The 15,611-nt window shown below is 37.5% G+C and overlaps 1 protein-coding gene across 8 annotated transcripts in view; it reads left to right on the top strand.

The window, feature by feature from the left end:
• The window catches only part of MEIS2 (Meis homeobox 2), a 168,944-nt gene that overhangs the window by 27,534 nt on the left and 125,799 nt on the right, over nt 1–15,611 (top strand). For 4 of the 8 annotated variants that reach the window (XM_085550380.1, XM_085550381.1, XM_085550383.1 and 1 more), the window contains exon 8: nt 13,993–14,094. The exons of the other annotated variants lie outside the window; for them this stretch is intronic. In XM_085550380.1, the coding sequence (XP_085406506.1) occupies nt 13,993–14,094 (102 nt within the window). The remainder of the gene's footprint in view (nt 1–13,992; nt 14,095–15,611) is intronic. 8 annotated transcript variants of the gene reach the window in all.

Below are 15,611 nucleotides of genomic sequence, written 5' to 3' on the forward strand. Positions count from 1 at the left end.
GGGGAAGGCATCCACTTAGGATCCTGATCCTTCTTGTGTGGAAATCAGTAGCATTAGTAGGGGCACTACTGCTTTCACATAAACAAAGCTTGACTCAAACACATCCATATAAACAAAAGCAAAGCATTATTCTCCTATCTTAAAAAGCATGCATGCACAAAAAAAACCCAAGAACAACAACAAAAAAATCCTCCTTATTTTTGCTCAATTCCCATAGAAAGTACTGCTATTAAGATATGAGATCTGCAGGAAGACAGCCATAATGCTTAAATTTTTTCCGAAAATTTCTGATCAAAATTTCATTATGCTTTATAGTTTAAAGGGCATAATGAATGAATACTAGCTTTTTTATTTGCTGAAGAAAATGTTGAGTTACCTTTTCGAGGCTTTTAAATATTCAGATGAGTTCCAGAGGAAAACATATTTATATTTTTAGTTTGGTTCAGTTCTTGAAATACTGTTTTAAATCAGTGAGGGTTAATAAACACACAGTAAACTCAAAATTACATTTAAGCAATTTGACTGCTTTTGTTTGCTGCTGCACTCTATATAGTAACTTATCTTGTGCACAGGTATGTATGGAGCTGAAGGACAGAAATAGTTCTTGGTTTTCTACTCTTACCTCTGAGTGGCTTGTGAGTAACAGCCACAGTGCTCAGCTGTTTTTGGGTTATTAGTGAAGTCACCTTTGTCATTAGGTGCAAATAGAGGGAAATGGAGTGGCAGAGCTGGTGCGATGGTTCAGGTGCCCCTGTTCCTACCTATAGCCAGTCAGCACAGGAAGGAGAAAGACAAAGTCGTTTCCCTGTGCTCTGCTGACTCCAGCTGCTCCAAGTATGAAGTCCATTGCAAGCCCCACATGCTTGAGCTTATACTGAGGGCTAGTCTAGACTGCAGGCCATGCAATTTGTTGAAAGAGCTCAAATTATTTTATGGATGGTTACCTTTGTGCACTCTTAGCACTGTACATTCCTCATTCTCAGGTTAGGCTTGGAGTATTCTACTTTGTTGTATAAGCAGAACATTTGCTGCAACGAGGGTTGGTGACATAGCCATGTGAGTGAGTGAGGTAAATTCAGCAAATTCTCTGTTAAGATGAGTGATTTGTGCCATGAAATGTTTTTACAATCCCTGCATTTAATTCTTAAGGAACTAAGAGGGCCCTTTTTCTTACAGTCTTGCATTATGCCCACCAGCTGATTGTGGCTGCACTTGTTTAATTAGACAAATTACATTTGTCTAAACTTTCCTTTGGCTTCTCCATATGCAGCTGTGAGTTGGTCATACCTAGATTTAAGGCATCCCCTATTGGCAGAGAGTTCAACAGAAGTGCATATAGCAAATACAAGCATAGAATTTTATTGTAGGACTTAGTGCTTAGCTTTGAAATTATTTACGAGCGTAAAATTTGGAAATTCACATGAATTCCCTGTCTAATTTTCCGCTCCTGGCTGAAGAGGATGGGACATCATTTAAATAGCACATATCAGAGTTTTTCAGCTTGGAGCTTCCTTCCCAATTCCTCCCACCTCAGATTTACTACTTACTGACGGTTCTCCATTTTGTAGGACTCCTGACCCTGTACATCTGTTAAAGGGGATAGTATAAGATGAACACAGCCTCCTACTCAGTAGGACCAGAGTGTTCTCTTAGCTCCTACTAGATGCTTGAACAAGCATAGAGCTTAAGTGAAATCCTTTAGCTGAGTCAAAATCTGTTCTTATTTAGGGACTAATCCAAAGCCTGTTAAATCAACAGAAAGATTTTGGTTGACTTCAGTGAGCTTTGGATCAGGTCCTTCCTTGCTAATACATCTGAAATCAATGGAGCTATGCTGAGCTTCTGCCAGTAAAAAGGGGGTGGAAAAAAAAGGGTGGGGGGTGGGCGTGGGGAGAGGGGAGGAGAGCAACTATCTTTCTCCTGTGTTTGTATGATACATAACACACTGAGGTCCTGGTGCTGAAGCAGAGCTCCCATGGGCTTCAGTGATACAGTAATAATAATTTTGACCTGATTACATCATGCAGTGCTTATGGAATCCCAGCCAGCTGGGTAAATAATTAAATCACTTAAAACACCTAGATGCATCCACCTCATGCTTAAATGCTTCATATCAAGCAATTTCTTGCTAAAAAAAAAAGATTAGCAAGTTTTATTTCAGGACACTCTTCAAAACTCTGTGCTATTAGATTGTAAAGAAAGACTTTTTTTTTTTTTTTTTTTTAAATGAAAAACACATTGTTTACAGAATATGTAAAACTTAATGAGTGTTGCTTTTCTGTCAGTTCACTGCCTTAAGAAAATTCTTGAAGACCTATGCCTTCTCAACCTCCTCAACAGTCAAAAGGCTACCAACATTTTATTATATATTATTACCTTTTATTTTTATTTCTATTTCTCAGAGTTGTACTGAAATCCTGATTATGATTTATTGCCACTTGTTAAAGATTTCGGTGTAATAATTAGCATTTAGGGGATGGTACGTATTTTTAGTCAAGAAATGGTAAATGATAAAAAGATTCTATATGTATATCAGCATATATCTTTCTTTGCTAGAAGTGCCTAAAAGAGCCAGAATAGGTCCTCAGTTTGGCAAGGACGTGCATGTTTTTTAACTTCCTCTATTGCAAGATTTCATATTTGAAACAAAGCGGCTCACAACAGGGCTAATACTGACCACCTCAGCCTTTGAAGGACTGTGCTTTAATGATGAAATAACACTGACTAGGAAGGAGGTAGTTCATACAAATGTGAATAATCCAGCTGAAAGACGCTCCTGAAACTCTGTAAGCATTTCAGCTGTGTAATGCATGTGAATACTGGGAGTTTCTTTAAAAGGTTACTAAAAGGAAAGCTTCCTAACTAGGTTCTCAGTTGACTTTTTTTTCATTCTAGTCCCAAATTACAGAAATTTTCATTAAAAAGACAGACAGTAAGTTTTGTTTTAACTTATCAGATTTAGGTGAGATTTCCCATGCTTGAGGCTGTACACTAAAGATTCAATTTGTGTATTTAGACACCTAATTTCTTCTGTTCAAGACATCTGTTAACATGTGAAAGTGTATTTGAGTGAGAAAAGATTCCTGATTCATAATCTTTTTTTTTTTTTTTTTGCGTGTGTGTTAAATTTAGACATATTTTTCCAGATAAAGTATTCTCTAAGTCTAATGCTTCTTAATAGTCTTGTTTTTCTTCAACAGTGCTTTATCCAATTTGTGTAAAATTGTACATGCCGTAAGTTAAAGTATTACATATTTAATTTTTTATTTAGAAGCCACCAAAATGCTTAATGCATATAGTAGACTTTCACTGTGCAGAAACAAAAACCAGTTGATCTGTGCCAGCATCTCAGCTGACTTACAACTTAGGGTTTCCTGTGCTTTCCGTGTGCAAAGATGACTGTAGTAGTCATGCTTCAGTTGGGAAGAGAAGCAGCAATGCAGCTTTCCAGTTAAAAATTACAAAAGATATAACAACAATTATCTTTGGATTGTTTCTTAGGTTTTAATTATTTTCTTTCTTTCTTTCTTTCTTTCTTTCTTTCTTTCTTTCTTTCTTTCTTTCTTTCTTTCTTTCTTTCTTTCTTTCTTTCTTTCTTTCTTTCTTTCTTTCTTTCTTTCTCTCTCTCTCTCTCTCTCTCTCTCTCTTTCTTTCTCTCTCTCTCTCTCTCTCTCTCTTTCTTTCTTTCTCTCTTTCTCTTTCTTTCTTTCTTTCTTTCTTTCTTTCTTTCTTTCTTTCTTTCTTTCTTTCTTTCTTTCTTTCTTTCTTTCTTTCTTTCTTTCTTTCTTTCTTTCTTTCTTTCTTATTGAAAGGACTGTATCTGAATTTCAAGGAAGTTCACTAACTTCTCTTATTGACTTGAGTTAGTTACAGTTGATAGCTAATCACTCTGAATATGATTTTTTTTTCCCCGTTTCACCTTTCAGAATAATGAAATTCATTTCACCTTGTCCAATTACAGAAAATCTTCTGTAGTGCACATCTGCAATGATAGAGGAAATGCTATTCTTTAGCTGTGAATTGGTTATCCTACCAAATTATTTTCCTGGGTTGGATCTTGTTAGCTGTTCATATTCCCAGCTTTGAGAATACTTTTGGCATAAATTTCTGTCTATGACAAAGATCTTTATAAAAGAAGGATTTTATTGATATTTTAAAAAAAACACAGTTATTATTTTTTAATACTTAATTTAATCTATAACTTTGTCTCAGGTACAGATTTGCCCTTTTATGTTTTTTTCTTCTGAACCTTAATTTGGGCAGGAATATGTTTCATATTCAGACATTTATAATCTGGTAATTCATCACTGACATTCAGGATTTGATTTCCAAACCCTCTCTGCCTTCTTATAAACTAATCCTAGAGTCCTAAGACCACCAAAGTTAATGTCATTTTAGCTCCAAGTCCATGCTGCCAGAATTCACGTTTACTGTATGCCAATTAACCCTCTTTTAAGCTCTTCCAAGTTTGTTTAAAAGAAATGAGCTGTCCTTTTATTTTAGAACCAGTAAAGAATTTTACATCTTTTTAAAGCAATTTTTCTGCCTGCTTACTAACTTCGTTGATGTGAATGTAAAGTACACAATAGGTTACATTCTGACTTCAGTGGGAGCTGATGGGTATAGCTGAAAGCAGAACTGATTCGATCTTTGAGCGCCTGTGCAGCAAAAAATAAAATAAAATATAAATATATAATTTGCATTCATATAATCAGAGAATATAAATTTGAGCTTGTACTTCATGTTATTTTCTCTGATTACCTTACAAGAGCTCAGAGGAGATGCTTATGTTCTTACCAGGGACGTGTGTATATATATATATCCCCCCTTTTTTCCCCTTGTTTATTCACATATAAACATTTTGCATGCTTCCTTAGAGAATTTCCTTGTAAGGTTCAGTTGTTCTTGAGACTGAGAACTTGTCTAGTGCATAATTTGTAAGCTATGCAGAGAGCACACTCCAGCAGAGGAATGATTGGTTTGGCCCTGGTCTTACTTTGATTTTGCTTGCTACTGTAGTGCCCATGGTTGTGAGGGCCATGGTTTGAGCTGTGGCTGTAGTGAGCAGGATACACCCTTGATGTCCAGATGTCCGGTGGAAGATCCATGTATTGGTTTTCTGTTCCGGTCTTCTGGCAAACAGCTGTCTGCTAGACCAGAATACGCTTTACATGTAATCGTTTGAGAAGGGATAATGCTTCTGAATGCCAAAAAAAAAACAACCCACAAACACAACAAGCTCCAACATTCTCCTTTCCCTTCTCCATGTACTACCTACTCTTCATTTTGCTGTTCTGTTTCACAGAAGTGAGATGTAATGTTTATGAACAAAATGACCTCCCAAAGAGAAGGGAGAATGCTAGCTTCATGGTAGGCAGTAATGCCTAGATTAAATTTATTCAGAGTGGTAGATTTCTGGCTTGTGTGCTTCACCTTAATGCAGAGTAAAATCTCTATCTCAGACATTCAGATGAAAGACTTTTCATTTACACCCAGCTTTTCATGCTTTAAATACTTGACTCTGCAGCTTTGTTCTACTCAGATTTTACTTTCGGGTTCCCTTTTAAAATTGTCCTTTAAACATTTTCATGCCTAGTAACTTCTTTTTAGACTTGTGCAGTATGAAACAGTGACATCTCAAAAAGAAAAAGATTTTTTCAAACTTACTTAGGCCTTTAACATTGCACTAGAATTTTTTCTTCTGTAAATCATCTCTCATACGTTAAAAAGCAACCGTCATTCAGTTTCCTTCCTGCCCTGTATGTATTTGAGGTTATAACAATTGAGTTCTAAGCCTGGCTCTGTTTTTATTTGTTTATTTTTTAAGCTGATGACTTTGGCAGTGGGGGATCTCTCTCTGTTACATGAAGTATCTATAAAGGTGTGGAGGTTTTTGTGTTGCTTTATTTTTTTCCATATAGTATGGTGGAGAAAATAGTAGGACATAGTTGAGGAGGATTAAACCTTTTTAAAGGTGGATTTTGCAAAAATCTATGGCGTGGACAAAGACTGGTCAGATTTTGCTTGCATCAGCCCACATCTGCTGTAAGAAGCAGTAGGTCTGCAGACAAGGCTGTAGCTTTTGTCACATCCAGGGGAATCCACTGAATCTTGGCCTTCATTTAGGATTCCCTCCTGATGAGCAAATTCCCATGACCACTTTTGAAGCTTTAAAAGCTTTGGTTTTGTTTTAAAAGGCCTCTGAGCATAGTCAATGTTTTCATAGGCATTTAGAAACAAAAAATGGAGCTTTTAAACCTTCAAACATCGCTGCGGGGATTCACTTCACTTCTCAGCAGACCAAGTCTGAGATAACACCTGCAAGAAGTGTGTGTGTGTGTGCATGTGGCTTTTGTGAAAATCGTGATGCACCATCTCAGCTGACCCACAAATGTGACAGTGTGTGCAAGTGCGTATACATCCTATTGTTATGTTTTACTGTTACTTATTTTTAAAAGCAAATTATTATTTTGGTTCTGTGGGACAACTGATGAGGGTAAGCCTATTTTGTTTTTAGATTGTGTTTGTTTCACTTCCAAATCTATCTTATGGTGCAAATGCTACCAAATGATCTTCATGGGAACAGCCTAAGTGAAAGTCCTTGTCTATGCTTCATTGTATAAAAACAGGGGGGGAGGGTGTTGGATTGATGGTATTCTTTTTGTTTGGTTGGATTGTTTTGCTTCAGATTCACTTTTTTTCTTCCAGTGTTCTTTAAGTAGATGTCTATACCATATCTAAACCAGGTCTGTGATTGTCATATTGGAAATAATACACAAAAGAAATGAGCAGGCATGAACCGTTTTTCAGCTATGTTTCTTAGATGCCACAGCTGAAATTTTGTCATATTTACAGGGGAAAGGTGAGGAGTTCTTGGAATTAAGAGTAGATGCTAAAAGAAGATATTAACAGTGCTTTTCTCCTATCTTGTGCTGTTCTCAAAACACCTGTTAAAACAAACATGCACATATTTTGGGATTGATGATACTGACTGGCAAACTTGGCACCAAATAACCTGCTGAAACTAAAATGTTGATGCAGAACATGTGCTTAACTTAACAGCCCATAACCCTGATTTCAGAATGCTGAAATACCTACCCTGAGGAAAGCTCATAAAACTAAGGTCTTTAGAGTTCATAGATTAGACCTGTGAAGCTGCCGTTCTTTTTAAGAATGTGCATCTTCATTGACTCCCGTTAATTCAAGATGGTCAAGTGTGTAGTATGAGAGACCTGAAAACACCGAAGGGAATTTTTTTTTTTTTTTTTTTTGGAGGCATGCCTTCTGTAGGTTCAGGGTCTAAAAGTAATAAGCAGAAAAGGGGTACTTAGAAAGACAAGCAGCCTGCATTTGGAGGGACTACAGATTGCAGGCAGTTCTGAAAGAATCTCAGATCATCATCTGTGGGTATTTAATTGAACTGTTTACAACACATAATGCTTAATTCTTCTAGAAATTCTCAATACCGTCGGTATTCTACTGCTTAGGGTTAGCTGAGTAATTTGGAATACCTCTAGCCACGTTTCCCCACGTGTAATGTTCTAGCCATGTCTGTCTTACTTTACCACTAAATATGTAATTTATAAGTAGATAGCAATCCTGAGAAACTCATTTGAACCCATTCTAGAAATAAATTGTTTTGTATTTTGTGTGATAGCTTCAAGCTTCTTTATAGTAACTGTCCTCAATAAAGAAGGAATCTTTGTTATATTATCTGGAGGCAGTAGAAACTGAAAAGCTGAACTGCTGTACCAACTAGAACCCGTATTTGATGTGTTCCTGGAGAAATAAACTTTCTGTGTCAAGTAAACCTGAATTTGTAATAAGTGAATATGCATCATTTTTTCCTTCTGTGCTTGTCCACACAGGGTGCATATTTGTTACTTTTAAAGGGAAGAAATTAGAGTAGGACGTATTAAACTGAACAAGGTTTTTCTTCATTAAATTTTTCTGGCTGCCTAGCTTTTCTGACAAATTGCTTGCTATCTTCCATTTCACCAAATGTGTGCTATTTTTGCTTCCGAACTATGTGCTTTACTGTTACACAGTTTGGGTATGGTCCTTTTATTTCTCTTTCTTTATTTTTCTTTTTCTGGAATAAAACAGAAGCATCTTCTTGTGTGGAGTGACATGACAGAAGAGGAAAATTAAATTCTTCAGCAGTGAATTGGTGAGGGCTGGGGGGCGGACTGTTTTTTCTCAGTGTTCCTTACAGTTTTCTGATAATTGAACAGAACTTGGGGGAAAAAAACAAAAAAAACCAAAAAAAACCCGAACAAGTTGCTCTTAACAAGAAAATGATTTATAAGTGCAACATGTTACATATCTTGATAAGAACAGAGCATTGTTGGCAGTGACTGTGTGCATCACATTATACAACCTTTTGACAACTGGGTGTCGGCTAGGGACATTTGTGAGGGGTGACCTTTTGCTCCACGGAAGAATGCTCCAAAGGTGGGGAATGCAGTTGTCTGTTGGCCACCACACAGGGCTGCCTGATGCCAGCCTTTTTCCTGCCTATAGCTTCCATAGCTTCCCCAAGCACACACTGGGTGAGCTGGAATCTGGCAGATTGTCCTGAAAAAAAGGCAGCTTGCTTTTACCTTACAGGAAAGGCTGGGGTTAAGCCAGGGCTCTCAGACAGTATGAGATCAGAATGAGACCCTTAGCCTTCATGGAGTCCCATTAACCAATAAGTCACCTGAACAAGGATTGCTAATGTCTGGCATGCCTGCCACTCCTTCAGATCATTTACTTGTGCTGATGACTTGTTACTGATTCTCCAGCCCATGTAGATGCAGCACATCACCATTCAGATGGCAGGTTCAAGTTATAAATTGCAGTGTGTGAGCACAGGAGGTCCCAGCCTTTCCTTTTGCAGGCGGTGGGAACGGGAAGGAGGAGGAGGGCTGTGGCGGCTTGGGGAAGAAACAATAACAAAATACACTGGTCTGAAAACATTCTTAGTACTTCTGATTTTCTTGGAAAAGAAAAATCTCATGTGCTGGCTGTAATCTGATAAACTTTCTATCAACATGTTCATTTTTATTTTCAAGCTTCGATTTCCTAGTACTTGTGCCTGCCTCTTTGAACAGCATCAACATGTTGGAATTGCTTCTTGTATTGCTGGGCTGGGCTGCTGTGTTTGTAGTGCTCACTAATGGCCAGCCACTGGCTGCCTTCTGGTCAGCAAGGACCCATCTCCCACTTTTCATAAGGGCAGTGGTGGTTTCTGGTCTTGAGCAGCTGTAGTGCTGCAAGTGATTTTATTTTTAATTTTTTGTAATAAGAACAACAACAACAAATAAACCCCACAACAGATCATTTCTGGCTGCTGAAACAAAGCAGCAAATATGCCTTCCCAAAAGGTGGAGCTGCTTGAAGAAAACAGGTTACTCCCCCCCGCAACACCCTTTAGTCCCACAGAATGACTGCATGCTTCAGCACAGATTTCTCTGCTAGTTGGATCCCAGGAGGCCTTATTGAGTGCAGCACTGCTCAGGGAGTTGCAGCTGTATAAAGTGGGGGGGAAAATGTAGTTTGTACGAATTGTTCTTTACCTTGGTTTGGGTTCACAATGGCAGCTGCACTCCGACTTTGTGTGTGACAGCACAAAGGACAGCAAAAGTGAAAAGCAAGTCAGCAAGTAGAGAAACAAAAGCAACGATCAGCTAATACAGCTCCACATGGCCTTACTAATTTATGAGAAAAAACTGTTCTGTTCATTGGATCAGCACTCTGAGGAGGCAGGTGGAATTGTAGGAAGTTTTCATTGAGTCTCCTGAGCAAGTAAGGAAGCCACTAGAGATTCTTCTCAGTTTGAACTTTATCAGGGTCTACGCTTAATCAATATGGTATTGGAAAAAGAATTAATTACTAAAGCAGAATAAAACAGCTGCATTTTAAACTAAGGATCCATCAATTCAGTAATCTTCCAGTTACAGGCTAGGTGCCGTGAGGATCATTTTGACTCCATGTAATGAGGAACTGAGGGAGTTTCCTCATGAACAGGCTGGGAATTCACATTAGCCTATTTCAGCTATTTGTCATCAGTACAACTCATTTCGCCCCTTCTGAATTACAATTTGTATTTGATATACTGTCAAACCCACAAAATTCCCATATTCATGGAACCGAAAGCATTAATGCGGAAATCATTGTCACCATGAGAAAAAGTCTTAACCTTCCTGAGCCTCTTTATTCTATAGGCTGCGGCTTGAGTGGTTTCATGCCGGACATACCTCTATTGTGTTCATTGTGAGGGTCAGAGACCTGCCTGTTGAAGAAGCAGTAATTTGAACACAGCCTGTAAATGTTTCATCTGTAATTTCCATAATGGTGAATTTCAAGGAGGGCTGAGAAGGGTTATGGGAGATGAATTAGGTTTTTAGTGAGCTCATTAGGAAGCCAAACAGAGTTTAGACAGCAAGGCGGTGAGTGTGGCTGTAATCAGTTCTGCTCGCTTTGTTCCCTGCCTTCGGGACATTTTTTGAAAACTTCATGGCAGGGGCTGATGAGAATATACTGAGCAGAGGCTGCAATCTGATGGTTGACTTGTTGATTTGTAAACCTCTTAATTCATTTTTTGTTCAATTTAATCTTTTCTTTCTTAAGGAAAATTAGTTGAATGTTAGCCCTCTTTGCACTATTCACCTCTTAAATTATGCTCATTTTGAGGAGCTTGTTATGCCTGAATAAACATGAAATGACTTGGCATTTTCCCATAAGAGGCACACCCATTTTAATACCATGTATTTACCATTCCTGGAAATGTCTCATTAACTTCTGAAAATCTGTGAGCATGATATTTTTGGGCTACTGTAACACACCTCTTGGCAGTCACAGAAGGCAGTTTGGTTAATGCCTCATAATATCCATTTTTATTCTCAACATGAAGAAAGGCTCTCTATAGAAAATTGATGCAGTTTGCTCTGCTAATTTTCATGCTCATTCCAATTAATTTAACATGACCCAGATTTTCTTCCTCGGGCTCATCCTGACTAATTAGTAAGGCAACACCTAGAACAAGTTCTGTTTAATAACGTTGAGGAACACTAGTTGTGAGTGATTTTGATGCTAATAAAGATATTCACTGATGGGACAGATATTTGATGTCAATTATAGTATGTAATTTAGAAGTCCCAGTGTGCTGGATACAGTATAGGAAGGCTGACAAATCACTATGGGAGGGTTTTTTTTGTTGTTATTTGTTTGGTGTTTTTTTTTAAGACTTCCAAAGCACCTAGCTGTCCTTGGGGACCAATTAGATTATTATTATTTTTTTTTTATACAACTAGTAGCATTGTCTACTAATTCCATGGTAATTAATGGGGTGGTACAGCTAAGGAAGAACCATCATGGACTAGGGCCTGGACCCGTGTTATTTCTGAAACATAAGGTAAAAGCAGTCATGGGTTTCTGAAAGAAGCGCTGGCTGAGGAGAAGAGAATGGTGTGCTCATCTGCTTGATTTAACTTCTCCTTCCTTCTCTTTGTTCATATGATTCAATTTGTTAAGAAATAAATGGTGTTGAAAAAGGGGCCTCATTAATTATTTGCAAATGAATTATGGATGTTGGTATTTCTTATTTCATAAAAAATTGCTGTAGATCTGTACTTCATGTGATAATTCTCTCCTCCAAGGGGGAAGTTATCTGCACTAAAACATGGAGGGTGAGTGATTATATAAGTGTGCTCACTGCAGTGGTACACATGGGTCCTGGTCCCTGAGAGACCTGCCTGGCTTTTTGTGTGTCATCCACACTGGCAGCACTACAGAGTAGGCAGCAAGTGAAGAGGAGGATCCAAAGAGCATTTGTGTCATTGAGGTAGGAATGGAAAAGGCCAAATGCCATTTTTTAACATAGTCTCTCTGAACAAATTCCCATTTATGACACAGGAATCGGATATGAATATGCACAGGATGACAATGCTATTAATACTTTGGGATTTTGATCAGCTGCGGATACAAAAACCTGTGTGGCTTCTTCACTGAAGCTGCAGCACTAAGATCTGCTTTTGCTCCTAGTAACATATATGAAAATAGTGCTCTTCAGCTGAAAAAGAAAACAAGTGTCCTTGTATATCTATTTTGATCACATGTACTTCTGTCCAAGAAACTGCATTCTACTTGAGTGCTTAAGGATGGAAAGGAAGCACAAGAATGAACAAGAATTAGTAAAAACAACGTCCAAACTCAAATTTGAAATGAAACTCAAATGAAAAATGTATAGCATTATATAGACTTATATAGACATTATATAGACTTAGATAAGATCCACCACCAATTACTATCAAAAGGAATTTTGTGTATTACTTTTAAAGCAGTTTTCATTGAAAGCTGTGTTCCATACTCATTAAACACTTCTGGAAATCCTTATTCCTAAAAGTTTGCTGAAAGACATATCTTTGTTAACTAAAAATATAATTTTATGCGTTAGACAATGCTCCAGCACTATTAGCATCTCAGTCCTCTGCCTGCTGCATGAATCTCTGTTAAGTTTTAAAAGGCAACATAGTAAAACACAAGTAGAAATAGCAAAGGGAGGTTAATGTCTTTGAAGCAAATCTTAACTGCCAGAATCCTATTTACCTTTTTTTTAAGCTTCCTCATTGGCATCATTTCAGATATGTTTTAAAAGGAAGGAGAGAGTCTGTGTGAATATAATGCATTTAAACACCATAGTTTTCATCTTGATACTGCAAACCAACTGAGAAACTGTTATTGTGAACAGCCTTGCTGTAAAGAGTCAGAGATGGCCATATCTACAGCAATCCCTAACCAGTTTCAGAACATGACAATTCCAAGTCCTTCAGTCAGCAGTGAATACCTCACTCAAATGGTGCAAAGTCAGCCAGTTCTTAATTTTTTTTTATCTCCTCAAGAGTGCATTCAGTGACTTTAACACTGAGAAGAATGACTCCCCTGCCTAGCGTGATGAAGACCTGGAAATGTGCTGCATCAGCACATTTAGCCTGGACTGCTGCTTGATTGGTGGGACTTAGATTTGATCTTATGGTGTATGTGTCAGTTCTCTAATGGGCTGGGTGAATGGCCTGTCCAGGGGGAAACTCAGCTGAACCCATCTGAACCTGAGCCTGGAATAGAAGTCTCGTAATTCTCCAGGATTTTCTTTTTGTTCAGAATCTATTCATGCAGCCAGTTCCAACTCTTTTGGTGGGATATGAGGTTCTCTAGAGCTCAGCATGTTGGGTTCGTCCCAGGAGGAACTCAGGGGGAAAAGGCAGGCTAGGAATATTTTGTAGGCACTATGTATTTGTCTTTGGAAATGCTTTCTTCTGTGGTGAAGAACATGAAATGAAGATACTAATGAATGGAAAAACAAAGCTTCAGGTGTTTGAGGAGAGGGGTGTCTGTGCTTTTCAGTTTTGTGCTGTGAACTTCTAGGTAAATAATGCTAAAACAAGTAATCTGCTTTTAAATTTTGCTATTTTTCTGCTCTCCTATTTTGCAAATCCATTTCCTGGAAAACACTGTCAAAAGCTTTGCTCTGTGTTTCTACAAAATTTTGCTCTGTCAGCTTTTTTTACTCACTTAAAGAAGGTTTAAACCATCCTACGAGATAGGCTACATGCAGAGAACAGAGGAGGCCATGGCCTTCCCTTCTTGTTTTTTTGTTTTTTTTTGTTTTTATTTAATTGTATCATCACAAAGCAATCCCATAAAACTCTAAGATAACTCTGATATTATAAGGATAATTTGCAGGACAAGAACCCTGGAAAGATGTTCACTGAAAGTAAACGTGGGCAGAAACATGCACTCAGTTGTCAGCTGGGACATTACTCACCAACTGCAGCAAGCATTGGATCAAGCCCTTCATTGGGCTTGTACAAAATATTATACTACTTATAAACAATATGTTTCCAAATACCTAACAAACACCCTATATTTTAAGTATGGGATTTAACTTAAACCTACAAAAGCAGACTGTCACTGTTCCAACGTAACCCTTCACATTCTGGCATTTTCCAGACTGCCAGCCAAATGAACACTTTAGGAGGAGGTGCATATATATGTCCACAGCACCCAGCGAGTTAATCCACCCTACTGTGCATAGGTGTTGGAGCTCATATGGTATGTAAGATTCACCAAGTTTGGAGTTGTTTCGTATTGTTACTATTGAATGGACTATGCATTCACAGCAAGCATCTTTTTTGATGCTGCTCAGGTGTTTGTGAATGCATATCAAGATAGTGCTCATTATTTGTGTTTAATGTAATATACACATTTGTGTACATCGTCACCTAGAAAAGCTTTTATGATTAATTTTGATGCTTTTCTATCCAAACTTTATTTATTTATTTATTTATTTATTTTTAAATAATCGACCATGGGTTTCTTTTTTTGTTTTGTTTGTTTGTTTGTTTTTCTTTCTTTTCTCCTATAAACCTTCCCATAGACTAATGTGCATTTGAACAAATGTCCTTATTAATAACTGAAGCTTTTAAGTTAGTATCTCCCAGGAGTAAATGTCTGTTACATTTCTAGTTGCAACTTGTTTTGGAAGCAAAGAATTGCTGTGAATGTGTCATGGTTCAGGATGCCACCAACTAAATAACCCTGGAAAGGGAAGTTTTAAATGTGTACAGTACACACACCCTGGCTGTGTTAGTGGGCACCAGTTTAAGGGATGTTTCCCATACAAGCTGCGGTGTCCAACTGCAGGTCCTCTTAAGGGAACCGTACAACATCCAAATACCTCACAGTTTGTGTAATGGCTGTTTGGAAAACTGAAATGCTCTAAGCGCTACTTACAAAATAAAAGGGCATTTTTATTCCTAAAGAAACCACACTATTTTTTTAAAAGAAGAACAGTACAGGATGTTAGCAATCATCTACTTTAAAATTTTCCATGTTCTGTTACTGTTAAATATAAACAACTGCAAAATGTTGAAGGTTAGATACTGATAAGATAATATTGAACTTAATTAGTTAACTTCAAGTGCAGGTAGAATTTTAATTGAGCTTAGTTATTTGGCCCATATTTGAAATTATTCTAATGACAAAAATAACAGGATAACAACAGGGGAAGGAATGATACTTAAAATCAAGTGTAGCTGTTTAGTATTTACCAACATTGGTACAGTAGATTGAGGAAACTATAGAAAATATCCCTCCTGCTCCAGAAGGGATAGAGATGAAAAACTAAAAAAAGAAATGGTCTCTTAAAGATGTGCTTTAGGCAGAAAAAAATAAGGTTTTTTGTCTCTTGATTTCTTTAATGACTTGTGATTGTTGTCTCAGCTGTAACCAGAGTCTGCAGCTGGTATTCTTAACAGAATTACTACAAGAATGCTAAAAATATTTCTCTAAATATATGTAGAAAAGAGATTGAGAAAGAACAGCACTTAGACTGCAGTACAAGGGCATTTTCTCTCACAGTGTTTAGTATGATGAAAAATTTAAACAGAAAAACAGCTATTTACATTCACATTGCAAAGTAATTACCAGAGCAAGCAAAATACTTAAGCCTAATTTAATAATGGTTTCCTTCAGCCCAGGTGCCAAAATCTGTGTGTAAATTTCACAACTTGTGCTGGGAGGTGAGGGATAAATGAAGTTAAAGCCGTGTAGAAACAAGTGCATTGAAT

Source organism: Coturnix japonica, chromosome 5 (assembly GCF_054131305.1).
Source record: "Coturnix japonica strain WE chromosome 5, WE-NBRP24, whole genome shotgun sequence".
Classification (NCBI taxonomy): Eukaryota; Metazoa; Chordata; class Aves; order Galliformes; family Phasianidae; genus Coturnix; species Coturnix japonica.